The sequence below is a fragment of the Acomys russatus genome, chromosome 32, assembly GCF_903995435.1.
Source record: "Acomys russatus chromosome 32, mAcoRus1.1, whole genome shotgun sequence".
NCBI lineage: Eukaryota > Metazoa > Chordata > Mammalia > Rodentia > Muridae > Acomys > Acomys russatus.
Genome location: NC_067168.1, coordinates 3,813,791 through 3,830,335, shown reverse-complemented (window position 1 = coordinate 3,830,335; position 16,545 = coordinate 3,813,791). Strand labels below are relative to the sequence as shown.

Below are 16,545 nucleotides of genomic sequence, written 5' to 3'. Positions count from 1 at the left end.
GACAAGAAGGAAATTGAAACACTGTCTATACTAAAGATGTCATAATCAGCATCTAGAATAATTTCTGTAGCTTAAAACTTAATGTCTACTTTTACATGAGTTCTTCCAGTTTATTTCGTGTGGCAAAAAATAATATAGCAATTTACTGCATGACGTCAGTCAGTTACAGCACTGCTCCTGAGGCAGAGACCTACAGAAGCAGATCCCCAACGTCCTGCTCTGGCCTCTGCACATGGAATAAAAATACCCTAAAAATCACTTGTTCTAGTTCAGTGAAAAATGCCCCAAGTGAAGTTTGAAGGAGAACATTTCACGATGTTAGTTCCTGGAAGGAGGTTGGGATGCAGAGGTCATCTGTTTATGGATTATGAGAGAACAGGGTCCTCTAGAGAAAACAGTTCGCAAGACAAAGCAGAGGTTATATCTTGGGTCTTAATACTGAAATCCACAGAATGTCCCCAGCAGGAGGAAACAGGACAGTCTCATCTGGTGACTTGACAGCTTGTGAACCAAAGCCTCACACTAAAGCCCAAGGTCTGCACTTCCCAGAGTCCCCAGTGTGAGGTAACAGCCAGGCACACAGCAAGGCAGAAGCAGATTGGCAAGCTAGCCAGCGCAGAGGCCGCGTGGGCTGGGGAGTGGGCATCGTGGTTACTGGCGCTGCCTCTGCGAGCCGGATTGTGAGGCGGCCGCAGGATGCCACCAGCAGGACGGTGTGCACCCGTACCTCTTCTCCACTGTACTGCTTCAGGCAGTTGAGGAAATGGCAAGTGTTGGAAAGCCAGAAGGACAGCATCTCCAAATCTTCAAAGTGTTCCTTAGACAAGAGAAGACAGTATCGGTGGGCACGGTGACACACACCTTTCTTCCCAGCACTCGGGAGGCAGAGGCTGGTAGATCTCCAAGTCTGAGGCCAGTCTGGGCTACACAGTGAAACCCTGTGCCAGCAAACGCCAGACTAAGCTTAGCTGCTGACTTCTGTGCAGCTGGAGCACGTGGTAACTACCCAGTCACCCTGATGTGACAGACAGGGAGGGGCATTCGGCAGGCTGACTAGAATCTGGGGTCCCAAGTAACTGTGTGGAGCAGAGCCACCCTCCAACCTGGATGAGTCGGGATGGGGGAAGTGAGGACTATATGCAGGGTCTCCATCTTCTTCAACACACTGTGTATTGGGAGTGGGGCTGGGGTGGGGTGGGAGGTATCTCAGCGACAGTATTTTAACCTTACAAAGTTACCAACCTAAGAGGCACATGGTTCTTTTTTTTTTTCTGGACCAGGAAGAACAGTGATAAAAACATTTTGATTAAAACATTAATTACATATATGGGTGTTTTATTTTCATATGTGTCTATGCACCATGTGTGCACAGTGTCCGTGGAGGTAAAAAAAAAAAAAAAAAAAAAAAAAAAAAGGGAGCATTGGATCCCCTGAAACTGGAGTTATAGATGGTTATGAGCTTCTGTGTGGGTTCTGGGAATCAAACCCAGAACCTCTGTAAGAACATCCAGAGCTCTTAACCGCTGAGCTCTCTCTCCAGCCCCAATATTAATGTTTTAGGAAGGAGAGTGACATACTTGTCAATGGAAGAGATGAACAGTTTTCCAGTTTCCCATCCCCCTTACCGCTACACTGATGGAGCACATATCCCTCACACATGACGGGATGGGAAGGGGAGGGGGGTGACTTCCAGCTGTACCCGCTCCATAAGTCTTTGAGGGCCACTGGCAGAGCCTCACCCACCTGCCTTTCCTTAGGAGCTTGGCTTCTTCAGGGAAGAAGGGCCAAGGGCGAACAAAGACTGGGTGTCAGTGATTTCCCAGAACTGTTTTCCAAAGCAGGTACCACGCCTAGGGCCCCTACCTTAACCACGTGCTTGATGCCGCTGATGGCACTGTTCATGAGCGATTTGAGCATGCTGGCATCGTTCAGGGAGTCAGCATATCGCACGCACATGAACAGGATGTGAGCTGGCAGTCCGGGGATCATGTTCACGACCACGCCTCGGGGCTTCAGGTCTGCACGCAGAAAGAAACACAGCTCTCAGCTGCTGGTTAGCCCTCCTCCGGTGGCTGCTGGTGGGAGGGGGCGTGGGGTGGGAGGCTGCAGTGGGGGTGGGGTGGGATGTGACCTGGGTGGAGCCTGCGAGCACAGGTGTGTCTTCTTGTTGAGAAAGCCAATCTGGGTTCTTACTTGGCAAAAGTACATGAGGGCCACAGGCTCCCCTCACATCTCTTTGTAAAGTGCTTCCACTTTTTTTTTTAAATGAAAAAGATGTTTTTATTATTATATATAGTGCTCTGCCTGCATGTACACCTGCAGGCTAGAAGAGGGCGTCAGACCACATTATACATGGTTGTGAGCCACCATGTGGTTGCTGGGAATTGGAACTTAGTCCTCTTAACCTCTGAGCCATCTCTCCAGCCCAGTGCTTCCACTTTTAAGAGGCCAGACAGGAGAAACAAGTTGTAATTTCCCCTGGAGTGAAGGCTCTAGACATTGGATCCCCAATATAAGAAAGGAACCCAAGCCTCAGATACCTCACCTCAATCTCTTTGATAAGGATGAGAGCAATCTCAAGTCCCAGGAAGCTGCCTTAAGTAGAGACACTAGAGGCCTACAGTACTGCAGAGGGGACAAGTAGCCTCGGGATAGGAGATGTCAGAGGGGGACTGGAGAGATGCTCAGAGGTTAAGAGCACTGGCTGCTCTTGCAGAGGACCCGGTTCTGTTCCCAGCACCCATGGTGGCTCACGATCATTTGTAGCTCCAGGTCCAAGGCATCTGGCACCCTTTCACAGTCTCCACGAACACTGAGAATCCACATGGTGCATAGTCACACACATATATACATGCAGGTAGACACTCATACACACCAGCTAAATAAATCAGTCTTTTAAAGAGCGAGGCCTTGGAGAGAAAGAAGGTGGATGAAGAGGGAAACCGCGCAGGGAAGCATAGGAAACGACAGCAGCGCCTTCCTGTGGCTGACCTAAGACACCACAGAGACAGGGCCTTCTGTGTCCAGGTGGGGAGGGCAGTGTAGGCCTTAGATCTGGAATGTCTCATAAACCTATGCTCCGAATGCTTGTTTTCCAACTAGTAGCGCTATTTTGGGAGATGGATACCTGGTGAAATTACATCATTAGGGTGGGCCTTCAAAGAAGGACCCTGGTCCCTGTTGCTGTCTCTGTCTCGAGCTGCTGTGATGTAAGACAGATTTCACCACCCACTCTTAGCACCAGGAACTGGGCCGGCCCACCATGCCAAAATAAATCTTCCTTTTAGTTGTTTCCATCAGTCATTTTGTTAATAGTGATTGAAAAGTAACCAATAGGCTGATGCTCTTTTGGGGTGGGGGTTGAGATACAGTATCTCTGTGTGGTCCTGGCCATCCTGGAATTCTCTCCATAGACCAGGATGGCCTCAAACTCAGAGATCCACCTGCCTTTGCCCCTGAGTGCTGGGATTACAGGCGTGCTCAATGATGCCCAGGACCAGGGCATCTTCCATCCTGACCGTACAATTAGACCCACGAGAAGGTTGGACAGTGGTTCTCAGCTGGGGACCATTTTGGTCCCCCCAAAGGACACTGGCAGTGTCTGTAGAACACTGGAGCTGACACTGGTTTCCAGTGTAGGCAGAAGCAAGCGATGTGCTGCTGTGGTGTGGTTTACAGTGCGAAGCCCTTCTCCCTCAGCCAGGAATCACCCAAGTCAGTTAGCGCTGAAGCTGGGAAGCTTCAAGCTAAGGAAGAAGCCATGAAGGGAGAGAGAAAAGGAAGAATGGCCCCTGGCCTGAACTGTGTGATATTCGGGTTCTCAAAGAGAAAGCACAGCCCGGAGATTTGGGCTTGACTACCGAGAATGAGGTTTCGAATGAGCTTGGCCTCATCTTCTTTCTTGTATCCCAGCATTCCAAGGTACTCCTTGGGTCCTGAGGATGGGTTCACATTGTTGGCTGCAGACAGAGGCAAACGGTAAGCTATGTAAACAAAGCTACGCACACAAGCTACGTAACCACACTCCCCGGTCTCACGGTGGAGACACTGTCTGAGTCCGTCCTGGCTCATGGGCTGCTGTGCCTTGCCGCTGTGTGAGAGCTGTGGGATGCTTTATTCAGATTCTCCATACAGTGACCTCTGCCTGTGAGTATGGCCACTGTGAGAAGGCTCAGATGCTCTTGAATGAATTCTAATGAGTGTCTGGTGAGTCACCAACACGGCGGGCAGAGAAAGAAACCCAAGGTACTGCCCTGGTGTTACCTACAGGGATGGGAGCAAGACTCAGGGAACAAATTTGAGTCACAGGGTCTTGACCGCAGTGGTGGGATGGGGCTGCCAACCTCCTATGGCTCCTGCGATAAACCACCACAAACTTGGTGGTATGAATGTTAGGCTGCTAAGTTTGGGGTACTGTGTTACCCCAATGATGGCTAATGGATACAGGCAGAAAAGAGTTCTGGCTTAAATGTGTGGAGGTGAAAGAAGCAGCCAAAGGGACAAAGTGACTCTGGGGCCCAGGAAGAGGAGTGAAGGTTAGATATGAGCTTTGGTGGACTTTATACAGAGAATGCAGCTCGTCAGTTTGCTCATCTACTTATTTTTTGTTCATCTTTCCATCGTCTATTCTCCATCTATCTCCCATCCACCCACCCGCCATCTATTAATCATCTATCCATGTACCATCTATCCATCCACTATCTATCCATGCATCCATCCACCCACCAATTCCAACACTTATCCCCATAAGGGATAAGACATCCAGACCTCGCCCCTGTTCCCACGGGGCAGACTGGCACCTAACACCTATTACTGAAGAGGAAAGAGCCTCAGTTCAGCTGAAGAGTTTCCAGGTCAGCAACTGTGTCTGCCTCTCGTTCAAATTTTAGATAAAAGCATAATAATAAGAATAAAGGAGGCCTCAAAGGAGTGAGCACGGAAAAAGAAAGATATGGTTTCAGGTACAGCCTGTGCGAGCAAGGATGGGACAAAGAGGAAAAGTAAAGAACAAATGTGTGACGAACATGAGACGAGAAGAGGAGACTGGCACAGACATGGACTCAAAAGCAGAAAGGGAGAAAGGTGTGTGTGTGTGTGTGTGTGTGTGTGTGTTGTGTGTCCTTCCTTTGGCCTCATGGGGACAGGCTATACATGCCATTCAGCTGAGGTCAGGACGTCACGTGTCTACTTCCTCTCTGTTTCTCCCTGCTAATAGAAACTGAGAGGCTGATGTGGGTATGAGAGGTGGTCCTCAAAACGATTACCTAGTTGTTCCTTTACAGTCTCAGTTTGAAAATGTGGAACCAACAGAGAAAGGGATAATGTCTTTGCTTTAGGGCGTCTCTTGAAATGACACAAGTGCACTCAGTATCTGATGTGGCGAGCTTTTATGCCTCGAAGGCTCTTTAGCGCATCCCTAGGTCCTAACCCGACCAGTTGAGCACCACTCCTCTGGGCTTTGTACACTTTCGACAAGGCAGTGGCCACACACTTCTGAACACAGCACCTTACCTAAAAGCTCAACAGAACGTGGGTGTACCCATTCCTACCTTTTTCAATGGTCTTGGTCAGAGTCTTGACTTGGTCCTGTAGCTTTTTAATCATTCTGTCCTTCATGTCTAACTCTTCTTCGAGATCCTACAGAAACCCAAAGAAGCAAGGACTTTTATTTGAAGCATTTTCTTTGGCTTTGGTTTTGTTAATGGCTTAATGGAGCTGTTAATTCACATACCATTAAAATTCGCTCATACACGACACGATTTGCACAGCAACTGCTCTCTGTATTATCCAGTTCCAGATTTCCAATGCACCCAGTAAAGAGCACTACATCAGGGCTTCCTCAGAAGGTCAAGGGGCTTTGCCTCCAAGCCTGATTCTCTGATATCAACACCCAGTACCCACATCTCACACACATACACACTCACTCACACATACTCACACACACACTCACACACAGACACACACTCACATACATACACACACAGACACACACTCACACATATACACACAGACACACACACACTCACACACATACACACATAGACACACACAGACACACACTCACATACATATACACACAGACACACACTCACACACATACACACATAGACACACACGCTCACACACACTCACACACATACACACACAGACACACACTCACACATACACACACACACACACACACTCATACACATACACACATAGACACACACGCTCACACACACTCACACACAGACACACACTCACACATACACACACAGACACACACACTCACACACATAGACACACACACTCACACACACCCACACACATACACACACTCACACATACTCGCACACATACACACACACACAGATACACACATTCACACACACTCGCACACATGCACACACAGACACACACACTCACACATACTCGCACATAGACACACACACACACACAGCTAAAGTCATATGGGAAGAGAGAACCCCAATTTAGAAAATGTCATCACCAGATTGGACTGTGGGGGAATTTTCTTGATTAATGATTGATGTGGGAGGGCTCACCCCATTATGGGTGGTACCACCCCTGGGCAGATGGTCCTGGATGATAATTTTTAAAAAACCACGCTGAACAAACCACCAGCAAAAAGCTAGTAAGCAAATTTCCTCTATGGCCTCTACTTCAGTTTCGGGCTCGAGCTCCTGCCCTGATGCCCTCCATGACGGACTGTCACGTGGAGCTGTAAGCTGAAATAAACCTTTTCCTCCCCAAGCTGCCTTTGGTCATGTTGCTTTATCACATCAATAGAAACCTTAAATAAGACACGTACAAATATAATTTTTAAAAATTGAAGAACGTGCCAGGCGTGGTGGCACACACCTTTAATCCTAGCACTCTGGGAGGCAGAGGCAGGCGGATCTCTGTGAGTTCGAGGCCAGCCTGGTCTACAAAGTGAGTCCAGACCAACCAAGGCTACACAGAGAAACCCTGCCTCAAAAAACCAAAACCAAACAAAACTTTAAGAACACTGTAGCCTTTAGCTGTCACTCTCTAGCTATTTCTGTAGTCACTAATTTACTGTGGCTGTGGGTTTGCCTATTCTGCCAAGAAAATGACACAAGATGTAGTATTTTATTTCTGATACTTCCACATAACAACATTTTCCATGATTAATATCTTTTTATAACGTCCTACTCTATGGTTACAGTATAACTTGATATATATTCTTTGATTATATATTAATACCCAAACGCAGACTTTAAAAATAAGAGCACAAAGCTGAGCACAGTGGTGCACCCCTGTAATCCCAGCACTCAGGGAGGCAGAGGCAAGTGGATCATGTGAGTTCGAGGCCAGTCTGGTCTACAAAGTGAGTCCAGGACAGCCAGGGCTGCACAGAGAAACCCTGTCTCAAAAAAAACCCAAAACAAAACAAAAGAAAAACCACACACACAAAACCCCAACACCCTCCTGCAAAACAAAGCAAAATAAAAAATGGGACATGGGCTCTTTGGATGTCAGAACTGGGCACCAGAGAGACCATCCTGAGGTTTGGGCGTGGCTTTCCCTTCCCTTCTGCGTGAAGAGGTGGCCCCATCCATGCTGAGTTTGGCTTAAACACTAGGAGAGTTCCAGGGCCCCAGAGACATGTCTTACAATGGGCATAGAGTGTTTCGGTTCTTCTGAAAGTGACTACCTGTTATTTTTCCCCATCTCCTTATGCCAGGGTCTCGTGTATAGCAGGCTGCTCTCAGACTCCCTCCAGTGATGGCTTTTAACTTCTGATTCTCCTGTCCCCACCTCCTGAGCAATCATCACCAAGCCCTGGCTGTGCAGTGTTGGGTATGGCAAGAACTCCACCACTGAGTCTTATCACCTCACAAGCCCCTGCCTTTGAGGTAAGGATGCAGAGCACTCTTAGGGAAGGTCTGTTCCAGCTGCCGGTGTCACTCTGTAGGTGGCGAGCTTCCCCATCATCACGCCACACAGGCAGCCAGTCATTCCTACTCCTCACCCTGTTTTCCGAGGACAGCCGGGGTGCCTCTTGTTGGGGAGTGCCTCCTGCTTCCCCTTCAGCGTCTGTGTGCTTCCTGGGGAACCTGCTGGCTGCCTGCAGTTCTTGGATCTGACTCACCAGCCTGTGCATTTCACTCTGTGCTTCCGCAGCCCTGGGGAAGGGACAAGGTGGGGCACGCTGTGGGTGTCAGTGTGACCACCCTGGCATGACCACCCTGGTGTGACCACCCTGGCATGACCACCCTGGTGTGACCACCCTGGCGTGACCACCCTGGCGTGACCACCCTGGTGCTGATGACTGCAGAGATGGGAGAAACGCTGGCCAGTTCCCAGCAACAACACTTACTTGCCCTGCATTCCTTCCTCTTCTCGGACTCGATTTAGGTGGCTGAGCGGCTCCTCCAGTTTTCCTGTCAAGAGAAACCTGTCAGTGCCGCGGCTAGCCGAGTCACCGAGTTCTAATTTGGGGTTGCCACTATTTTCCACAGATCTAGGGTTCCAACCCATGTCTAGTCGGAGAGTAGGTTTGGTTTGGTCTAAACAAGGATTAGCTTCTTGTGCATTGTAGATGAACATCTGGATTTGCTTTAAAAATAGTAATAGTGGCATCACAGGCTACATTCCGCCCCCCGCCCCCCGTGCCGGACACCAGTGGATCTTGAAGGAAGCGGTCCCTTCAATAACCCACCCGTTCTTGTCCTCCACCCAGCTCACCTCTTACCCTGCGTTACCTGCCGGGCCCCAGAAAACACAGCTTCATGCCCCCAATGTCGAGGCTTTCCACCAACTCCCTACTTGCTGGAGTCTGTTAAGAGCAGGAGCAGGGGGATGGCAGTTACCCTGTGTCTTCTCGGCCTGCTCCTTCAGGCGGGACTCAAGATCCTGCTTCTGCCTCTCCAGCTCCGAAATCTGCTGCTTAAAGTCTGGGATCATCTTCAGAGGAGAGAGAGAGAGAGAGAGAGAGAGAGAGAGAGAGAGAGAGAGAGAGAGAGAGAGAGAGAACGGTTGGAATAGTCAGCGCTCAAGTATGGATTTTGATGCTCTCCAAGTCGGACAGTCAGCGATCCCCTTGTCCAACTTGTGGAATACCCCGTTGTGGACGAGGCCCTCTGGGGCCGAAGATTCATTGACATTACAGTCCCCCTCCCCCTTCACCTCAAAGGCCTATGCCTCAAGAAATTCTAGCATACTCAGAGAGAGCAGTTCTCCTATGGCTATCCTGGGAGGGAAAGAGGTGCATTGTGGGAAGGGAAGGGTGCCCTGTGCTGAGCCGCACCAGTGCCTAGCAATGCCATCTCACCTGGAAGAGAGGACACACTATCTTAGGTCAGTCTGCAGCTGGAATTGTCCGGGACTCTTCCGTCAGCCTTTCTCCTTTGTTGTGTTATCTTTTCGACCGTCCAACCCCGCCACACCCGGGCAGGTAGGAAGAGGTTTTCTGTCCTCTAAGTTTATACAAACACCCAGGCCTCTGAAGCCCAAACAAAGAATACCTCACTGTAGTTCCTCATCAAAGTTTATCCCAGCATCATGAGCTGGGCGTGGTGGCGCACGCCTTTAATCCCAGCACTCGGGAGGCAGAGGCAGGCGGATCGCTGTGAGTTCGAGGCCAGCCTGGTCTACAAAGTGAGCCCAGGATGGCCAAGGCTACACAGAGAAACCCTGTCTTGAAAAAACCAAAAAAAAAAACCCCCCAAAAAACAAAAAACAAACAAACAAACCCCCCCCCCCAAAACAACCAAAACCAAAGTTTATCCCAGCATCACACAAGCCTATGAAGGCCCTTAACTGGGGCCACAGGTCCTGCCCCTGTGTGCTCCCTGGGGATGTCACCCTGAGTGTCCCTGGAGAAGGAGCAAAGAGGCGGCGGCAGCTAGCGAGGTGGAAAAAGGAGCCTTGAGGAGTGTGATCCAGAGGCAGGGGAGCACCGGTGTTGCCACAGGGTGCTGAGGGGCATGTGACCGAGTGGGGTGGTTGTAGAGACAATGAAGGATGTGTGGAAGGATGGCTAGTGGGCTTTGAGAAGGCCTATCGACTCACAAAGATGTGCGATGGTGAGTGCAGGTATCATGGATAAGAAAGCATGTGTATGTGTGCACCTTGAAAGTGTGTGTATGTGTGTGTGCAGATCCTGAAATCATTGTGTGTATATGTACATATATAGCGTGTGTGTGTGTGTGTGTGTGTGTCTATTGCAAAAGCATTTAGCAGATATAAATGAGAAAAAAGGACCAGCTAAGCACAGTAAGAAGGGGAAGATTCAGGGGCTATTTGAGGGATGAACAGATGGACTGACATGAAGATGTGCCCTTCTCAAGAGCCACACTTTGCCTTGGTCTGTTTTTGGTTTCTTTGTAGGAGTCTGAGGCTAGAATTAAACATATAAGCTTAGGCACATTCACAGAGTTTGAACCCATCACATGGTAATAAACACTCCCAAAGCTGAGTGGTTTCCAGCCTGGGGACTTTGTATAGATTTATCGCCTGACCTTGTTATTTACCAGAGAAGAACTAGTTAAAAAATGAGTTGTTCTGCTGCGAAGAACTGAGCTTTGCTCTGTCTGTGAATAGTGGTTCTGGGACACACACCGGCTCCAAGCAGACCGTGGCAAGCACGTACCATGTTTTCCGATGTCAGCCTGGTGACTTCATGGCGGATGCTTTCGTTGATGTCCGTCTCTTCCCTGAACAGTTTCTGCAGGTGGTTGATCTCTTGGCTCAGGTGCACGACTTTGAAATTCAGAGCTTCAATCTCTTTTTCGTAGCAATCCCTTTGAGACTGGAAATGGCTCTCCAGGACACTGTTAAAGAGAGGGTAGAGGAATGAGCCCCTGGGCTCTGTGTCGTTGGGGTGACCACAGAAAAGCCACGGTGCAGCAGCCGAGAAAGCCACGGTTTTGCCCTCTGGACCTAAAGCTGACAATGCATTCACAGAGGACAGGGAGGGGATTAAGAACTGTTGGCCACAGACCCTGACCGCTCTTACGGAAGTGTGTGGGATTAGCGTGCAGTTAATGGCAAATTTCATTTTTAATTCAGTTTTTGCAGCTAGTGGTTGTTTTGTTTTGGGGAGTTTTGCTTTTGGTTTTGGTTTTTTGAGACAGGGTTTCTCTGTGTAGCTTTGGCTGTCCTGGACTCACTTTGTAGACCAGGCTGGCCTCGAACTCACAGCGATCCTCCTGCCTCTGCCTCCCAGAGTGATGGGATTACAGGTGTGTGCTACTGCATCGGGCTTACAGTTAATAGTTGGAAAGCTCTGTTCTGTGTGATACAAATGTGGTTATGGGTCCCCAGGTACTTGTGAGGATTCACTGAGTATACACGATGGGGCCTTAATGAGGAGAGCTAGTGGCAGTGGGGAGGCTGCACATGGGCCAGGATTAAATGCATATACCACTGTACCCAGTGAGAAATCTTTTTTCAACTCAGTTTTGCTGTGGACTTAAAGCTTCTATAAAACAGCAAAATTTATGAACTTAAAGAAATGCAGAAGCTTCTTTCAATTCAATAATACTATAGTGTTTGCTTATATAATATAACTGTTTTCCTTTTAAAAATACTCATGTAGTTTTATTTTATGCATATGTTTGCCTACATGTATGTATGCATGTATACCATGTGTGCAATGCCTGTGGATGGTAGAAGAGGGCATCAGATCCCCTGGAGCTGGAGTTATAGATGATTGTGAACTGCCATGTGGGTACCGGGGAGCTAACGGACCTGGGTCCTTTGCAAGAGCAGTCAGTGTTAGCTAGCTCAGGCTAGCCTCAAACTTTTTAGGTAGTTAAGGATAACCTTGGACTTCTCCATCTTCCTGATTCCTAAGTGTTGGGGTCTTAGGTCGTCACACCCCATTTATTCAGTGCCAGGGGTTGAAATCAGAGTTTTATGCATGCCAGGCAAGCACTGTACCAACTGAGCTACCTCCCCAGCCCTGTAGCCAGATTTAGCAAACACTAGGCAAATGGCTGAATTCTCAGAGAAGTCTTTTTTAGGGGTTATTGGATCATTTTTCCATAACAAATTACTTCACAGATGGGTGTGGCAGGGCATACCTTTAATCCCAGCACTTGGGAGGCAGAGGCAGGCAGATGTCTGGGAATTTGAGGCCAGCCTGGTCTACAAGACATCCAGGACAGCCATGGTTCCATGTAACATAGAAACCTGTCTTGAAAGAGAGAGAGAGAGAGAGAGAGAGAGAGAGAGAGAGAGAGAGAGAGAGAGAGAGAGAGAGAGGAGAGAGAGAGAGAATATGAAATCTTGGGGGAAATATCCTCAAAAACAAAAAACAAACGAGAGAGAGAGAGAGAGAGAGAGAGAGAGAGAGAGAGAGAGAGAGAGACAGAAAGAAAGAAAGAAAGAAAGAAAGAAAGAAAAGAAAGATTATTTCATATGCCAAATCTAGCTAAGCTGAGCTTCCCAGCACTGTATTACTGTATTGTCTCCGGGGGGGGGGGGGGGGGGGGGGGAAGAGTGTCTAACCGAGTTGCTTTCTTTAGTCCTTCATAGGCAAACCAGAGTTCTCCATCCTCATTCAAGTGTTCCAGATCTTCCACAGACAGCCTGGGAAACAAAAACAGAGACGGCACAAATGTCTAGCTGACGTTTCACACGGTTTGTGTGTGTCATTCACCTTGCTTTTTAAAAGAGAGAGAGAGAGTGTGTGTGTGTGTGGGTGTGCGTGTGCAGGTGCTGGTGGAGACGCAGAAGATGGCATCAGATCTCCTATAAAGCTGGGTTACAGGTGACTGTGAATCACTGACACGGGTGCTGGGAACTGATCTCTGGTCCTCTGCAGGAGCAGCCAGCACTATTACCCACTGGACCATCTGTCTCTCCAACCATCAACACCATTTTTTTTTTTTTAAAGGCAGAGTCTCTCCATGACCTGGAGCTCACTGATTAGGCTAGACTAGCTGGGCAGTGACCTCAGCAATCCTCCTGCCATGTTTACCTTCTCTCCCTCCCTCCCTCCCTCCCTCCCTCCTTCCCTTCCCCCTCCCTCCCTCCCTCCCTTCCTCCCTCCCCCCTCCCTCCCTCCCTCCCTCAAACACATAGGTTCTAGGGATCACGTTTACACACTAACACTTTGCTGAGCCACCTCTCCAACCTGTTTTGTGTCTGTAAATGTCTGATAATGTAAAACTGATTACCTGCTTCTAACGTCTTCAATGTCATAGCTCTCCAGGAGCTGTTTGGTGACCTCAGACATCCGTTCTGGGAAGAAAAGGGAGAGCAGCGTAAAATGAATTTGAGCACAACGTTACTCCCCACGGCCCCTCCAGAGCTGTTTCCCACAACGTGCCACTGAACCACCTGCCTGCTGCCCCCCACCGCCCCAACCCACTAACCGCCCTCTAACGAGTTGTCCAGACCACCAACTAGCCAGCCCATGGCCCTGGTACCTCTCATCTCCCGTTTCTGTGACTGCACGTGCTTTTCCACATCTATCTTCTGCGCCTGCAACAGCTCTATCTCCTTCTCAAACTCAGAGATGGTCTAAGGCAGAGGCACGAACAGGCCCGGGGCGGAGGAGAACAGCCGTTAGGAAGACACACCTGCCACAGTGCGTGGGGTGCCCTGCGGCCTCCACACGGCTTCCTAGCTGGACTCTTATCTAGCCCCCACAGCCTCGTGAGCAGCTCTCCCCCAAAGCGGCTAAACTGCTCAGCCGTTTGCAGATCTAGCTGGCTTCAGGAGTTAGCTTCCCTACTGTAAAGGAAGGAGCCAGTTGCAAGTTTGCCAAGAGAAGGGTGGAGGGCACATGGAGGAGGTGAAATCACAGGTGGGGATGGTGCCGGTGCCGGTGCTGTCCTCGGAGGCTTTGGTCTTCAGCCAGTCTGAGGGGGTGCAGTGCAGAGGCAGGGAGGCTAGGCACCCTGGGAGAGCCACCTGAGCACAGTTTCCTACAAACATGTCTGCTGGTCAAAATGGCTGCACCCGCTGCTGTTCACACTGCAAGCTCAGCTCAAGGATGAGCACAGGGTTGTGGGGGTTTTGTAGCTAAGACAGGTAGAACTCGTCCCAGGGGTAGCAGAGGTGAAAGGCCCTCTCCGAATACTCTGTTACTCTGAATATCGACAGGCCCAGCTCCTGACTCCACGGAAGATAGGGAAATCAAACACCCACGCCTCCTAACAGGCCTTGAGGTAAGGCCTTGAGGTGAGGCCTTGAGGTGAGTACAACAAGCTGAGTCCTCATGCTGAACTGAAGGTTAAATGACACACTCAGGGGCATGTGTTAGGGTTATGGGACTGTCCAGTTTGTGGCCTTGTTTCTCTTTGTGACTCTTCATGTATTTAAGGTAATGTTTGCATTTACTTACAATCTCCAGACCGTACCAGAGAGAGCTCGACAATGATAGTTTTAAGCTCTTAGCCAGACCTCTTACTGTGTCACAAGAGGTAAGTGACATCTACTGGTGCCACACTCTAAGTGCTGCCTCACAATTCTCCCAGTTTAAGATTAGCCTGGAGAGATGGCTGCTCTCCTTCCAAAGGGCCCAGGTTGTAAATGGCCATGTGGGTGCTGGGAATTGAACCCAGGTCCCAAGCACCCTAAACAAGCCGGGGCTACAGATGGCACCTCCTGTATGATGGACACATCTTACTTAGATAAAGGGCCAAGCCACCGCCCCCTCCCTGATACCCAGGAATCTGAGAAAACCTGACTGCAAGCATGCAGTATCGGCCACTCAGCATCTACAAGGCATGGAACCTCTTCATCCTGCCTGAATCCGGAAGAAGAGCCCCCAGCAGCGCCTCACCTGAGATCTCTTCAGAACCCCTGCCACGCTGTCTGTGGTATAATAAATCTCTTAACGAAGGAACCGCTCACATAGGGTCCCCTCCTGAAACCCAAATCTGAGACCTTTCTGCTGTGTCTGTGTAGACCCAGGGCACCAGCAGGGGATCTAAAAGCCAGCACTCCTCACCTTTGCCTGTGTGCTCAGGCGAGCCACCTCCCCCTTCAGGCTCTCAGCGGTGACCTGTCCCTCCTCCAGCTGGTGCTGGAGCTGTGTCCTCTCATCCTTGAGGACTTTAATTTCTTCTCTCAGAGACTCCATCTGTTTCTCATAGGCTTGTGTTTTCAGCTCAAAACTTTTTTCAAGATGTCTAGACAGCAAAAGAAGAAAAGAGAATCTAACTTAGAGTTGTTTGCATAGACAATATACAATATTCTGACAATACCGAGGAGGCACCTCCCTGCCAAAGGAGGCGATGGGGTAGTCAGGACCCACTACAGCTGTCGTAGTAGCCAATGGTACTGTTTCCTGTTCTCTTAGTCTAAAATTGGTGCCTTAGACCTTCTGGTGGGAGGAACCCGATGAGGGTCACAGAGAGCTAGACGTCAAGTCACACTGGGTTCTGGGGCACTGCAATCTCAAAGCCATACCGAGGTTCCTGGGTGGAGTTCATGTCCCTCAGCAATGACCTACCATAGGCCCTTCCAAGTTCCCAGGACCCTTCAGGGGTCTGATTTAGTCCTCAACAAATACAAGCCAAGCACCCCAAATTCCCAAAACTCAACCAGAAATGCTAAAATCCAAAACTACACCACAGTGGGATGATGAGAGGTGTCCATCTTTGAAACATCTAGGATTTGGGACTGTGGGAAGAGGACTGCTCTCTTAGGGAAGTCTAGGCCAAGTCTCCAAAACACGAGAAAGTTAGAAAGCAAAACCCTCCTGGCGCCAAGTTTCTCAGGCGAGGAACACAAGCAGTGGAGCCATCTCTGTGGCCATGGGTCTTACCTTCCAAGAGATTTAAAAATGACTGTGTGTGTGTTGTGTGTGTGTGTGTGTGTGTGTGTGTGTGTGTAAGCCGGAAGAGGGCATCACACTCCTCGGAGCTGGAGCCACCCAGCTTACACGATACTAAGATTCAAACCCTGGTTGTTCAGCATGTGCTCCCAAGTATTCAGCCATCTCTCCTCTAGTCCCTGTTCTAAGAGTTCTAGAATGAGCCGGGCGTGGTGGCGCACGCTTTAATCCCAGCACTCGGGAGGCAGAGGCAGGCGGATCGCTGTGAGTTCGAGGCCAGCCTGGTCTACAAAGTGAGCCAGGACAGTCAAGGCTACATAGAGAAACCCTGTCTCGAAAAACAAAACAAAACAAAACAAAACAAAAAAAAGAATTCTAGAATGAGGAGTTGGAGAGATGGCTCAGCGATTCAGGGTACTGGCTGCTCTCCCAGAGGACCTGGGTTCAATTCCCAGCACCCACATGGCAGCTCACAACTGTCTGTAACGCCAAGATCTGACACCCTCACACAAATACATGCAGGCAAAGCATCAATGCATATTATAAATAAATTAAAAAAAAAAAAAAGAATTCTAGAATGTATTTCAGCAGAGCCAGGTGTCTCAACGTGTGTGGAAATTCAATTCCTTGTGAAAGGATCACTGAATTAAACAGGTGATGACAAACCAAGAAAACAACTATAAAGAGACACATGACATAGATGAACTTTTCGTAGCCTGCAGGGTCCAGTCAGAACTGAGGCAGCGCCAGGGGCTCTGTGCACTTCCTGCAGCCTCACAATGCTG

General features: G+C 49.2%; 1 protein-coding gene across 1 annotated transcript in view; it reads right to left on the bottom strand.

Moving 5' to 3' along the window:
• Myo5c (myosin VC) overlaps nucleotides 1-16,545 on the bottom strand; it is a 68,152-nt gene that overhangs the window by 7,665 nt on the left and 43,942 nt on the right. Inside the window, exons 25-36 of the mRNA XM_051140830.1 lie at nucleotides 14,933-15,113; nucleotides 13,404-13,497; nucleotides 13,152-13,215; nucleotides 12,481-12,561; nucleotides 10,619-10,799; nucleotides 8,838-8,931; nucleotides 8,345-8,408; nucleotides 7,997-8,150; nucleotides 5,550-5,637; nucleotides 3,861-3,959; nucleotides 1,864-2,018; nucleotides 728-817 (exon numbers count right to left, since the gene is read on the bottom strand). Of these exons, the coding sequence (XP_050996787.1) occupies nucleotides 728-817; nucleotides 1,864-2,018; nucleotides 3,861-3,959; nucleotides 5,550-5,637; nucleotides 7,997-8,150; nucleotides 8,345-8,408; nucleotides 8,838-8,931; nucleotides 10,619-10,799; nucleotides 12,481-12,561; nucleotides 13,152-13,215; nucleotides 13,404-13,497; nucleotides 14,933-15,113 (1,345 nt within the window). The remainder of the gene's footprint in view (nucleotides 1-727; nucleotides 818-1,863; nucleotides 2,019-3,860; nucleotides 3,960-5,549; nucleotides 5,638-7,996; nucleotides 8,151-8,344; nucleotides 8,409-8,837; nucleotides 8,932-10,618; nucleotides 10,800-12,480; nucleotides 12,562-13,151; nucleotides 13,216-13,403; nucleotides 13,498-14,932; nucleotides 15,114-16,545) is intronic.